The following is a 13,837-nucleotide window of genomic DNA, read 5'->3' as shown; positions in this document are numbered from 1 at the left end:
AAAAAATAATTTAGTAATATAATTAAAGTTACTTATTGGTAACATATATATTTTTTTCTATATTTTTCAAAAGTTAATTTAAATATCGACGAGCGATCAAATTTATTTAAAATTAAAATTGTGTAAGTTTTGACGTATAAATTTATTTATTTTATTGGTTGTTTTTTGCTTCCTACTTTATTTTTTTTATTTTTTTCATTATTATGGTTGTTGGTAGTCACAATATGTAGTTGAATAATGATGAGTATAAATTAATATACTATAAAGTATAAAGCAAGTAAAACACAATATGAGAATATCTTCTGCTTTTTTATTTTTTTCTATTTTTTTAATTATATTTCTCGTGAACAAAAAATATAAATAAATTGACGTTTGTCCAATGGAGGCTTTTATGTAAATGGAGTAATTGTTAGACAAATATAATTTTATATTTTAAATTTAAAAATTAATATAAATTTTGTTATAAAAAATTATTGAATCCAAGAGATTCAATGAGAAAAAGTGGTGGGGGAGGGAGGATAGAGACAGGTACCTACCTAGGACTAGGAGTAAGTACACTAAATATAAATGGGATAAGAGATTTAAATTATTTTAACATATAAATTAAACTAATAAAAATATATAAACTTTATATTTTATATAAAAATACTTTTAATTTTGAAAGGTATTAAAATGCCCGTACACTATATTTAAAATACCCATTAAATTTTAAAAGTAACACCGTTTATCTTTATTTTAAAAAAATTAAATAAATTACTATCATTAATATATGAATAAGAATTATATATTGACGCTTCATGTATTATCTCTGACTTTTCAATATTACTTTTGTTGAGTATTTTTTAAAAGTGATATTAATAGTAAATATTTTTTTGTTTGGAAGCTTTTAAAAAAAAAACATTTAAGTGTTTTTTAAGTTTTTAAAATAAAAAAGTTTGAAGGGTTAATGAAATTTTTTAAAATTCAAAGGTATTTTTTAAACTCTCTTAAAATATTTTTGAAATAAAATATTAACAATTTCTATAAAATAAAAAAATAATAAATAATATTTTTTTAATTTTAATTTTTAAAATTTAGAGATATTATAATGCAAAGTTGGATAGTTATTAATTTAGCAAATATATATATATATTTATATTATATCAGATGTCCAACCCTTTGATAAAGACAATTCACAAATTACAACGTGCATATGCGGTGATAGATTAGGTGAAATTTGACCCGCAGGTGAGACTTAACATAAATGCAAGCAAAATAATTTTATATAATTTTTTCCAATTCTAAAAAGTAATTTTAGATAAATCAAACACGATAATTATTTTCCTTTTACAACGTATAAACTACTACCAAAAGAGATATTATTATTATTATTATTATTTCTACTTACTACATTTTTTATTGTGTGGTTTAAATATTTACGTGGGGTTGATTATTATGCTTTGAATAATTAAATATGAAAAGCAACGTGTAAGATATACCTGCTCTCTTATGTATAATATAAAATTTTTGGTGGCTTAGAAGAACACTTTTTTATATCTAGTTTTATTTGCAAGCTTTTAATTTTAATTTAATTTTTTAATTTAAAAACTCAATAACTTATAAATTTAATTTTATTATATAATAAATGTGGCTAAGATTTAATACGCTTTCTTAAATATATAGATTAATAGAGTAATTAAAGATTAAATGAACCTAGCTTATAAATATATAGTTCTTGAACTATAAAAAAAAAAAAAAAGGAGAAATTGTTGGGGGATTAAGAAAATTATTGAACAAATAAAGTTATTAAAAGATGCATTTGCACATTCCTTTTATGCCCTTCACTAGCATTGGCTTGGCCTCTCACCCTTCAATATATTTTTAATCATTCTTTATCAACCAAATAATTTTCTAAAAATGCCAATAAATAAATATATATATATTTTTTTTTTGGTGTGAAATGATGATTTGGTACATGAATATGTTGGACGATGAAAGTCTCACGTCCGCTGATTTAGAGAATGGTCGTGGGTTTATAATTAAAGAATACTCTCTTCATTAGTATGAGACATTTTGGGAAATTCGAAAGCAAAGCCATGAGAGCTTAGCTCAAAGTGGACAATATCATACCATTGTGGAGAGTCGGCCATGAGAGCTTATGCTCAAAGTAGTCAATATCATACCATTGCGAGAGAGTCGTGTTCATCTAACAGAATGAATGAACCAATACTGCATCCTAAAAATGAAATGTCTATAAAATATTTAAAAATTCGTGTTGGTTTGTGGGGAAATATAATGAAATGTCTAAAAGTGGTCAATATCATATCATCATTGTGGAGAGTCGTGTTCATCCAACCGAATGAATGAACGGTTACTACATCCTAAAAATGAAATGTCTATAAAATATTTAAAAAACTGGTGTTGGTTTGTGAGGAAATTTTTAAAAGATAGCAAAAATATATGTATTTATTTTGGGGATGACACGTGGAAGAAAAGAATTTATTTATGGAGAGAGAGAAAAATGGGGCTGAAGAAGAGAGAAAAGGAAAGGAAAACAGAAAAGATATTTGGGTGAGGGTCCCACAGTGTGAAGAACGAGAAAAGAAGCGCGTGAAAGTGGGTCCCAACCAAATTTGATTACAGCACCACGATGCGGGCGAGAGAAGAGGCGTGATTTTATCCAATTTCCACTTTATTTATTTATTTTCATTTTAATAATTAAGTTTTTGTGGTTTAATAAATGCTTAAATTTTTATCCCCAACTTAGATAACATTCCACGTGTATTTTTATTGATTAATGTAATTAATTTAATTTCAAATTTCATCCATTTTCTACGGTAAATTCAACAGGTTTATTTAGTCACAATTATCTACCCGACTTATTTAATGTCAACTAAACATATGATACATGAATAAACGAGAGAAACATGAATGAATATGTACTAAATTTAAATGGGAGTGATCTTAATGATAAAGTGATTATATAGAACTTCATGGTTAAACGTGTTTTATTTTGAGCAATTCTATACTGAACGACCTCCTATAAATTTTTCTGAGATGCACGTGAATGAAAATAAAACATGTTGGAATGACTCGTGTTAGTAGGTGAAAATACTATTCACTCTTAAGGAGCTAAGAGTAAGTAACGTGCTCATGTTGTAATACACACAACATGATGGCCTTAACATTCTAGAATGACTCGTATTAATTTGTGTGGATGATCTTCACTTTTACGGAATGAAAAGTAGGTAATATGACTGTTGCAAAGAAATGTTGGGACCACATATATCAAATTCACATAGGAGAGGTTCAAGTCGTTATATTTTATTTATTGTAATGTAGAAAAAATAAAGTGAATTTAGGGCAAAAATATTGTTTATAGGATAAATTAAATTATTTTTTATTGCATGGTATAATCATTAAATATAATATTGAAATGGAAAATTACCTACAAATTTTAATTTAGGATAAGTTACTATATTCGGCCACCGCTGTATTATGACAAAAAATAATATTAAAGAAATAATGATAATCACAAAATGCCAATAACCACATTGGGGGCTGATCCAACCCTTGTGGGCCCATAGGCCACATCATACATTGGGCCGACAGCTGCAACCCTCATGGGCCTCGTGGTTTTTGGGCCCAACGTCTGTATGACTCAATTTATGTTATTCGTCTCTCCGCCTTAAATTTAAATATATTAACTAATGATAAAATTTATAAAGATTTATTTATTTATTTTAATGTTTAATGATAAAATTTATAGCTTTAGAGATATGATAGAAGATGGTTCCCATTGCCTCTCAGTTACTTACACTCGAGCTTCAACTCCACACGAACTCCCGATCGATGGACGAAAATCTGAAAATCCAACGCTTTGAAGTTCCTCCTTCGGCCTCAGACTTCGAGTTTCTCATTGAATCTCGCGACGTTCCCGCTGTAATATTTGTGAAAGTTCCTTTGGTTTTGATTCATAGGTAACTCCATTGCATCAGTTTTCATTTCTTGTGTTCTATGGCTCCGAAGGTTCTTGTAGGATGCGTTAAGGACTGGAGAGCTGTATCGGAGTGGAATCCGTACAATGGCGGCCTTGACAATCTACAGGTTGTATTTCAACGTTCCCGCTGTAAGCTAGCTCCTTGGTGTTTCGTTAAGCTGCTGATTATTTTTCCAAGCTAGCTTAGGATTTCTAGCTTGTTTTGATATATATATATATATATATATTTACAATTTAATCCTTGTAATTAAAAAGACGTAATCAATAAGTACCTCGTCAAAGATTCCTCTGTAGATCAGCCATAGGAAGAGGTATATTGTTGGCATTTATCAATGCATAGGTAACTCCAAATAAGATTTGTAATGAATTTTTTGATGTAAAACATTTTACCGTTACATTTTTTAAGAAGTACGAGGAGAAAATTGCTGTAAAGAAAAGTAGGAAGACTAGAACGTTATAAATGTCATAATATTGGGACTCTCGTGGAGTATTGTGCTTAAGCTTAAGTTATTCTGGCCTATGTTTTGAAAGCTTGTAAGCTATGATCACTAACTGTATGATGAAAATTTATAGATTGAGTTTGAATGCTCAGTATCTCCATGAACTTTTCATTATGCTTTTTTTTTTTCATTAAGGCTATTGTGCTAGAGTTGGGTTCGACATCTTTAAAATTCAGGTCAGAACGAAGTTTTGCATGTGCGTTGTTCTCTTGCTGACATGAATGAAACAAAGAGCCATGAGCATGTCGTACCAAGTATCAGAAGGATGGGTAAAGTTCTCTTCCCCACTCTAGATTTCTCAATAGTATTTTGAACTCTCTCATAAGTGAGAGAATGGGGTTTAGAAGTTGCATTTTAAATTTGGTGGTTGAGGCAATTTGGTATATTGATCTTTTTTATTAATCACCAGATCAAGGAGTTCAATGTTTGAGTCAATTACTTGAAGGTGGGGATTTGAGGGAAAAAGAGCTAAGGGAAGAAACTTATTCTCATAGGCTCTGCATGGGCTTATTACTATAGTTCATGACAACATAAGCGCTTCCGATCAAATTAAACACCTAGAATCAAGTTCTACAAAAGGTTCTGCAGATGAGGTGGAGAGGATGGAGATGACTAGTTTACAGAGCTTGGAGAACGATCAAATAGCTACCTTTATTTGGAATTTGGAACCATGTATTCTTCAAAAGTTCCTTCTCACCATGGCGGTGATTTCTTTTGACTTCCCCATTACATTTACAAGGTTGAAATTGTTTTTCATGGAAGGCCTTGAGGAAACTAGTTTATTCCAATTATTCTGGTCTAATTAATATACTAAGGTTTCTCATTATCGAAATAGATGCATGAATATATTCGATGGATGTCAAACTATTTTTAGTTTTAGTCGATAGATGTGTGAAATTGTTCCTCTTTTTCTTGCTTTCCCCTTCTTTGTTTCTTCCTTAGCTTGTCATCTTATCCTACTTTCTTTTCCATCTAGAATGACTTCCCAAGAACTCTAGAGGCTCTTATACTGCACTTGCTTTCTCCAGTTGGAGCAGAAGTTCTTACTCGAAAATTTGATTAGATGGATCAAGGAAACACCGATGAGGATCAGTTTATTATATTCTTACAAAAAAAGATTCTTCCTATTATTATGGATTCTGTGGGAGATGTTTTACTTTTGGCTGATATCTCTTCATCCCTGGAAAAGACTCTACGGGGTTTTCTATAGTTCATTTGATGATCAATTTGCTGCGATGGATGCAATTCTAAACAGGAAAGAGTCTTTTGCTCGTCAGGTCATTGTAACTCTATTTAACAGTAACATTTTTATTATTTGTTATTTATTTTACTTCAACCATGATATCTCCCCTGTTTATCGTAGTAATAGCTCTGTGCAATTTGTTTTTAATCATAGGTAGGATTTGCCTTCTATATTTTTCTCTTTTCCCGGAACAAAATACTGAGCACACAAGTAGATGGTAATAGTTATTGGTCTCGAAGGCAATCTTTGTAGGCTAACAACAAAAGCTCTTCTCACATCTTTATCTCATCCTCCATAAATTTGGCTGGCCTCAAATTGCAAACAGCATTCTGCATTTTTGTGCTCAGCTTTTGTTCTTGTGAAATATCTTATTTGGCTTATTAGTTAGACACTTCTATGTAGCTTTCACGCAACCTTGAAAAATGGGCAGCATATTTGCTCAACCAAAACCGCCAAACAGGTACTGTTACATAAGTTGATCTTGCAAAGATCCTAATGAATTATTGTGTTTGGCTTCAAGGAACTGCAAATCTTTTTTTTTTTTCTTTTTGGTTGTTAACTTTTCTGTTTCAGGACTAGAAGCAATTTATTTAATTTTTAAAACTAAAGTTTGATTAAGTGCCTAAACTGAGTTCTTTCTTCTCACAGCCTTAAATATCTGTTCCCTTCCGTGAATTTGGTATCTATTGATACTTTTGAATCTTAGCGAATGCGCATGCTCTCTGGCCGCAGTTTTCTACTTGTGTCTATATATATATATATTTTTAATTTATTACGCCAATTTCAGTTTCTGTGTTTTGAAGGGAAGCATATTTATTTCCATTCTGCATTTATTTATTTTAAAAACATCATTATTGTCGTCACCAAAGAATAGACACAACTAGCCAACCTGCATATTCATTAGGACTTCTTTTTATTCCCTCCCTAATAAATAAGCATGACCAGAGAATATTCTGCTGCAACGCTTTGAGACTTTACTTGTTGTGTTATTGTAATTTAACTTTAATTTTTGCGTCAGGCGTTCAAGAGTGTGCTGGATAAATACTTGGGAGTAAACTTAAATGGGCCAAATCCGGGATCTTGAAGGGGAAGTCCTTTAAAGAAATTGGTCCTGCAGATTCTGGAGCATATCGATGCTATCCATTTTCTAAGCTTTTCCTCGATTGGTACTTTTACGTATATGTTATCCATAGCTATATAGAATAAAAATCATTACCTATTTTAGGCATTGCTTTGTAATTTATTTCAGACCCATTTTATTTTGTATAGAGAACAAAGTAGAGAGTGGCTTAAAATCAACGCGATTTAAGTTTCAACTTTATACTCCCAGTATCTCCATTTATCATCTAGTTTTACATAAAAACTACCGAAGTAAACCAGCAGCGAATGGACCTTTACGTTTACCTCATTTCTTCTAGCCAATGAAATCAAATTCCTTTAGTGAATAAGGTTAATGAGCTAAAATATCGTAGTTCAGGAGAAATGATGTAAGCAGCAAGTGAACCTAAATGCTCTTTCCTGGTACTTGAGTTGATGATTGGATTACCTAGCAGCTTCTGTTTATCTACAGATGAGACTGACAAGTACATTAGAATGCACAGGCAATGACCCCATTTTCAATTACTCTCCTATTTTGACCCTTTCACCCCTATGATATGTCATTATTCTTCTGGCTGTATGTGAACTGAACTTGCTAAGATGACAAGGGTAGGAAAACCATTCTGATAGGCCTAGTTAGAACGAAAAAGAACATTGTGGAGGGATATAGATGGGGAATGTAATTAGTAATGAATATTCGTTTCTTGTAGAGTGGGGAGTTCCAAGATGGGATTTAGAAAAAAAGATGAGGGGTAGCATAGGGGTCTGCAGTAGAAGGGGGGAAAAAAAAGGAAAGAAAAGCATTGGAAAGAAGGGTCTGTAAATAATCGAGATTGGAAGGAAGAAAAGAGGGAAAAGAAAAGGTAGCTGAGATAAGATTCCCTGATGGATGATGACATGGGCAGGTAATTTTAATAGAAGAAGAGGCAAGGGGAGAGGGAATAGAAGCCTTTTGATTTTTGTCTGTTTGTGCAGCTCAAAGGGAGATAAAAAAAAAAAAAGATGCAGTCTTTTTTACCAGGCAAATGCATATTGTACCTTAATCCTGTTACTCATGCACATACTTTCTAAAAGCTAGGATATACCATAATGCCCAACCCTCCTTTCATTAATCCCCAGGTTCTCTCTCTCTCTCTCTCTCTCTCTCTCTCTCTCTCTCTCTCTCTTTCTTTCTTTGTGAATATCCTAACCTTTTCTTTGGCTTAAGTTGATCAGCTTTGCCATCTTTTAAACTGCGTGTGTGGTTTTTTTTTTTTTTTTTTTTTTTTAATAAAAAAAGATATTCCAAAACCCTTTTATCCAAAGTAAGCTGACTGGCATTTTTACGTGGCTGCAGGAATCACATAAAGGTAGATGCACCACTTTGCATTATCACCATGGCTTTTTACTCTCATCAGCTTGGGAGAATATTAAATATATACACATACTAAGCTGATTGAACCTCTGGTAAATTCCTGTGCTATTTTCTTCTGCTTCAACATGAAGTAAAATATATACACATTAGTTGGTTGAATGTTCACATTTCTATCCTATAATTACACTTCTATATTCTCAAAATATTTGATCGGAATAGGAAAGTCTAGTTATAGAACATGAGAATGTATCCATATAAAAAATCTTCCCCTTTTTTGTTTGACAGTAAAGTATCTGATTTCTTTTCAAGCATGCTGAAGAATATGTTGCATCAATGATTGATATGATTATCTGATTACAGTAGACTAGAAAAGCAGAGAAGGACAAGGTTTTAGTCAATAATTGGGATGTTATTGCAGGTTAAGCTGGCTACTAAAGGTTGTGTTGTGGGGAATATGCACAGAAATTGATAAAGCCCCTCTTAGCAACAACAGTAACAAAAGAAAGACTCACCACAGAATTGCAATTCAATCTTCCAGAGCTCTTTGTTGGTATCATTTTCATCCCCGTTGACATTTTTCTTCTTCTTTATTTTCTTTATTTTCCTTTTCTTCCTTTAGGTTTTAGTTTGCAGCAGCACCCAAATCCCGGACCACCACCACAAACACTCGCTCACTGGGGCACAAATCCACATAACACCATCAACTTAGGTTGCCTTTATTTTTTAAGAGAGGAAAAAAAGAAAAAAACACTCGCACTTGCAACTAAATTTTACTGCTCCTTCCATCTGACTTCACAAAAGGCTTCTCTATTCAAATAGTTCCAGTAATTTCTCAGTACCTCTAGAAAAGTTGTGAAGGGGAAAAAAAACATCTTGGGATTTGATTTTTTCAACTCGAATTTCACCCATGATGTGGAAAAAGAATGTTTTGCCCATTCTTGGCTATGATTGTAATGGTAATAAGGTTGAATATCTAACTTGTTAGGAATCACATATCTCCACGCCACTTTAAGTATAAATTCTTATGGTTTTACTTTTGGTTTCCCCGAAAGGCCTCATATCAATGGAGATGTATTCCTTACTTATAAATCCATGATCATTTTCTTAATTACCCAATGTAGAACTCCTTCCCAACAATTCTCAACACGACTCAACAATTTTCAACACGACTGATAGAACAAATGTGAGTTTTAACCTTCCAAAGATAGGTTCTACATGACCTAAGTCCAATATGCCATATTTTGAGTTTGTGAGGAATAATTATCAAAGTCCTGTTCCAAAACAGACTCCTAGTCATCTTAAGTATAAAACTAGGTAACTTTAAATGAACCACTTTAAATTTGTCATTTTTGACTTGGTCACCACAAGCCTCCAATCTTGATCATTACAATACATTATGAAAAAAGAGGCTGGAAGGAGGAAGAGAGTGGCATCGCTGTCGCACAAATGGTGGGTTTGGGGTCCTCTGTAGAGCAGTAGGGGCCATAACCATTAACCACACTGGTCGCCCTCAAAGAGTACACGCATTGGCTCCCACCACCGACATCTCCCTTTGTCCACATCCCAATATTACTTCTCCTCCTCCTTTCCTATTCCCATTACTTTTCTTTTAGGCTCCGAGTTTTTCCCAATAATCATGTGGGAATTCGGTCAATCCGATTCTATATGAATTTGATTCTATTTTAATCTTTGCTATTACCCAAAGTTTGATTAAATTGTAATAATGTTCTTATATAATTTGATCATCTTAATGGGTCGGAAAATTTGTTTGCTTTCTTTTTAAAAACATGATTCAAATTTAACCGTTGAAGAAGTGTTCGAGATGAATGAATTGAGGTCTTTAACGTCTTTTCTTTTGTCCTTTTCATATTACTTCTTTAGAACAAATGTTATTGAGATGAAAAATTTTGGAAAGTAAGGCAGAGGTCTTTAGAAGGGTACAATGGTAATTTCATCGTCATGTCACTGTTATTTTCCGTGTTCATGCAGGTCCATCATTCCATTATCATGGGAAGAAAAAAAGGGCTTCGGTTCTAATTTAATAATTTTGTTTCCCTTTTCCCTTCCTTAAAATACAAAATTAAATTATTTAATTCAAAAGAAATTGAAAAAAAAAAAAAAAACTTATAATTTGAAATATAGAGATGATGATTTTAATATAAAGATAAATTATATAAAAAAAAAGTCTATTCATTTTTTTTATAATTATTTAAAAATAAATTATAATTTGAAAATAAGTATATTGGGTTTTTAATATAAGCCCATTGACTTAAAATTATTTAATTTTGAAGATTAACACCTGTTAATTATTTTTATTACGAAAGGTTATTTACAAAAAGAAATAATAATAATAATAAAAAAGAAATATAGAGATGATGGGACATATGAATAATTATTTAAATCTCAAATTTCAAATTACACTGCAAGCACAACACAAGCATAATTCAATTAACGTATAAATAAAAAAGTAGAAAATAAATAAAAATAAAAAGACTTGGTGATCAAAGTAAGAGTCTAGATTTAAAAAAAAGCATTCATTAAAATTTAATAACCTCCAAAAAAAAAAAAAAAAAAAAAAAAAAAAAAAAAAAGAGAGATAAATTGGAAATAAAAACATTATTTTTTTTTTCTCCTGTGAAACGTCGCCGTTTCATTCAACAGTCTCCCCAAGTTCCATTGGCAGCTGCCTCCCCATATCCAAAACCATTACTATTATTATTATTATTGTGAGGCTTAAACATCTCAGTTCCACCTGCGTACGTTAGCATATCCTTAACGATCATGCTAACATGTACCGCTCCACCGCTGCCGGAACCACTGCCATGTCCGGTAAGACCGAGGAAGTCCCTGGTCAACCGGTCACTCTTCTGCCACGTGGCGTAGTCTGGACCGAGTTGACTCAGCGAGCTAATATGATTTGATGGGCGGAACTCGGGGATGTTGAAGTGAGTTATATGACCCACTGACTCGGGCTGATGGTGACCTGATTTTGCAGCGCCAATGCCAACTGTTGCGGCCTTTTGTAGTAGGGCTGTGGCTGATAGCTGAGCTGACGTGGCAGCATTTGAGGCCGGTTGCACCGACACGTGGAGGTTCCTAAAGGGTGAGGTTATCATGGAAGAGGAGGAGGAGGAGGAGGATGAGCTCGCCTTGTGGTGGTGATCTTGAATTAGACCAAAAGGGTGGTAATTGTTATTATTGGAGGAGTCATCGGAGAGGGGCAAATTTGGAATTTGGTGAAAATGGTGAGAATTTGAGTCTTCAGGCTTGATCATTTGAAGGGTATGATTAGGGTTAGGGTTTAGGGGATGGTTCCAAGGATTTAGGGACACGAGCGTTTGCGATGACGACAACGACAGTGACGATGGAGACGACGGTATCAGCGAATTCGAGAACTGATAATGGTTGCCAAAAGGGAAGAGAGATTGAGCAACCATGGTCGAAGACAAGTTTACGTCAACGCCCGTGGCACCCGAGGTAGCCGAAGCTATGGCCAATTGGTTAGCCGAGAGCCGTGCACTCTCTTCCGCCAATGCATCACAAAAAGCTCTATGGGTTACGAACCTATCTTTCCTACACAAATTAATAGATTGATTAGGGATTCACCACAAAAAAAAAAAATGAACATTAGAGAAATCATAAGTGTTGGAATTTGAAGACATGCATGCAAACAAAGAACACTCTAAATCTTTGCTTCATTTCTGTCTCATTGTTCTTCTATGAGAAAGTAAGAGAGAGAAAAACATGAGGTGATCAAATATCAGATTTTGTTGCAGATTTATGCAGTTCTTCATAATGACTAATGGTTCAGAATTTCAGAGCTCTGCAACTAAATAATGATTCAAACTTGTCACCGATCCATACTAACTATCCTTAAATTTGAAGTAAAAGCTTTCTACACCCTTATAAAAGAATATTTCGTTCTTCTTCCTAATCGATGTGGGATCTCACAATCGACCCCTTTCGAAGCTCAGTCTCCTTGCTGGCACATCCCTTGATATCTGGCTCTGATACCATTTGTAACAGCCTAAACCCACCATTTGTAACAGTTCGCTACGCATCACCGTCAGTCTCACTGTTTTAAAACGCATCTATTATAGAGAGATTTCAACACCTTTATAAAGAATGCTTCATTTTTCTCTCCAACTGATATAGGATCTCACACTTTTTCTCGCAAATTACACACAAATCACTCAAGTTTTCATAAATTTCCCATAACCTACACCATACCCACTAAATATAATGGAAAAAAAATCCGTTTTCTTGTAGTTTTTGCCCCAAAAAATGGATGGGAATCCAAAAAGAAGCATTTTTGTGTAAACATTGAATGCATAGAGGGTTACCAGAACAGTGAAAGATAGAATTTTTCCAAAATTAAGAACACTAAGGCTTCCCATTCAAAACAAAAGACCAAACAAAATTGATTAAAAGACATGAAATTTGACCTGGAGAAGAGGGTTCCACAGTCACATCTATACTCTCTAGTTCCACAAGTCTTGGAGTGAGCTTTCCAATCAGATTGAACAGCGTAGAGTTTGGAGCATTTAAGGCATTTCCATTTCTTTTCTCCATGTTTTCTGGAGTAATGTTTTTTGATTCCTGTGAGATCTCCTAATGCTCTTGAAGGATTATGATGAACACAACCTTCCTCTGGGCACACATACGCCTTCTTCTTCACTTCTTTGCTGCTTCTTTGCTTCAATTTCCATGGAAGTTTGTGGCCTCTTCTGTGAAGCTGCAAGTTTTGATCCCTTTGGAAACCCTTATTGCAAATTTCACACACAAATCTATTTGTTGCAACAAGTGTTGTTGGTGAAAGTGCTATCACTTCTGCATCTGGGTCTGTTTAGAAATCAATAGATGAATTACCATTTACGAACGAGAAACGAGAAATGAGAAACGAGAACGTTTTGAAGTCGTACCTGGGTTACCGGGGAGGCTTCGTTTCTTCTTGAGCTTTTGTGGAGAGTGGTGAATATTGGAAAAGATGGTAGCTTGATCAGACAAGGGAGTTGAATTGGCCATAATTGTTGGAGAAAACATATTAGAAGCCTTTTTTTTGTTTGTTTGGGGTTTGGGGTTTGGAATTGAGCTGAATTAGACACAAACAAGAACAAAACATGAAAACATGGGTATGCCTTTTGATTCTCTATGATGGGTTATTCTCTAAATTGGTCACTATCTCTCCTTTCTCTTGTTGTTCTTCAAAAACCCTCAAAGAATAAGAGCTTTGAAGAGATATTAACAGCTATGGCTTCTTCAATGGAGAGTTCGAGAGAGAGAGAGAGATTTGAAGGTGCAAATTGATGAAGTGGGAGAAGAGAGAATGAGAATTAAAAGGAGACTCAAATGGAAAAAGGCTATAAAAATACTAAAAAAACTAAAAAGAAGAAAAAGTTCTTCAAGGAGAGAGATAGAGAGTGAAGAAGGGCAAGTCAAATATTAAACCGAGAGAGACGAGGAGTAAATCTAGACGGGTCGAAGTCCTCGTAGAACTCTAATATTGAAAATTTTCTTTAAGTACGAGAGAAGTTCTTATACTACTGTGATACTAGAAACCTTCTCGAACCCTAATTTTGTATAGCACTAGAAATTTTCTCGAGCGATAATACTCGGTTTACTCTATAACCTAAACCCTTTTTAACACACCTCTTATTGAGCTT

At 33.5% G+C, this 13,837-nt stretch overlaps 2 protein-coding genes across 13 annotated transcripts; one reads left to right on the top strand and one right to left on the bottom strand.

The window, feature by feature from the left end:
* The first annotated feature begins 3,754 nt into the window (after nt 1-3,754).
* On the top strand, nt 3,755-9,354 carry LOC111807652. 12 transcript variants are annotated; one of them, XR_002816974.1, is made up of 6 exons: nt 3,755-3,921; nt 4,009-4,086; nt 4,656-4,748; nt 4,889-6,888; nt 8,157-8,266; nt 8,593-9,354. XR_002816974.1 is itself a non-coding variant. In XM_023693459.1 (4 exons), the coding sequence occupies exons 1-4, from the start codon at nt 3,769-3,771 to the stop codon at nt 6,761-6,763; spliced, it is 369 nt and encodes a 122-aa protein (XP_023549227.1). In that variant the 5' UTR covers nt 3,755-3,768; the 3' UTR covers nt 6,764-7,564. The 12 variants fall into 12 exon arrangements, 7 of the variants coding, with proteins under 7 accessions (XP_023549227.1, XP_023549228.1, XP_023549226.1 ...); XR_002816973.1 differs by having other exon boundaries at nt 4,615-4,748; XR_002816971.1 differs by lacking the exon at nt 4,889-6,888 and having other exon boundaries at nt 4,009-4,108.
* A 1,410-nt stretch (nt 9,355-10,764) lies between these two features.
* LOC111806652 (protein indeterminate-domain 9-like) lies at nt 10,765-13,629 on the bottom strand. The gene is made up of 3 exons (XM_023692031.1): nt 13,097-13,629; nt 12,620-13,016; nt 10,765-11,747 (listed from the first exon to the last, which is right to left on the bottom strand). The coding sequence occupies exons 1-3, from the start codon at nt 13,215-13,217 to the stop codon at nt 10,829-10,831; spliced, it is 1,437 nt and encodes a 478-aa protein (XP_023547799.1). The 5' UTR covers nt 13,218-13,629; the 3' UTR covers nt 10,765-10,828.
* Nucleotides 13,630-13,837: the final 208 nt, after the last annotated feature.

This window comes from Cucurbita pepo, chromosome LG12 (genome assembly GCF_002806865.2).
Source record: "Cucurbita pepo subsp. pepo cultivar mu-cu-16 chromosome LG12, ASM280686v2, whole genome shotgun sequence".
Classification (NCBI taxonomy): domain Eukaryota; kingdom Viridiplantae; phylum Streptophyta; class Magnoliopsida; order Cucurbitales; family Cucurbitaceae; genus Cucurbita; species Cucurbita pepo.
The sequence above is the reverse complement of the archived record's forward strand: the minus strand, read 5'-3'. Positions and strand labels throughout refer to the sequence as shown.

Bases quoted from the DNA above. Each gene is read 5' to 3' on its own strand.
- LOC111807652 (XM_023693458.1), top strand. From the start codon at position 3,769: ATGGTTCCCATTGCCTCTCAGTTACTTACACTCGAGCTTCAACTCCAC. The intron at 4,109-4,655 runs GTAAGCTAGCTC...TTTAAAATTCAG, and splicing joins TGTATTTCAACGTTCCCGCT to GTCAGAACGAAGTTTTGCAT. The intron at 4,749-4,888 runs GTAAAGTTCTCT...ATTAATCACCAG, and splicing joins ACCAAGTATCAGAAGGATGG to ATCAAGGAGTTCAATGTTTG.
- LOC111806652 (XM_023692031.1), bottom strand. From the start codon at position 13,217: ATGTTTTCTCCAACAATTATGGCCAATTCAACTCCCTTGTCTGATCAA. The intron at 13,017-13,096 runs GTACGACTTCAA...ATTTCTAAACAG, and splicing joins AAGCCTCCCCGGTAACCCAG to ACCCAGATGCAGAAGTGATA. The intron at 11,748-12,619 runs GTCAAATTTCAT...TAATTTGTGTAG, and splicing joins TGTGGAACCCTCTTCTCCAG to GAAAGATAGGTTCGTAACCC.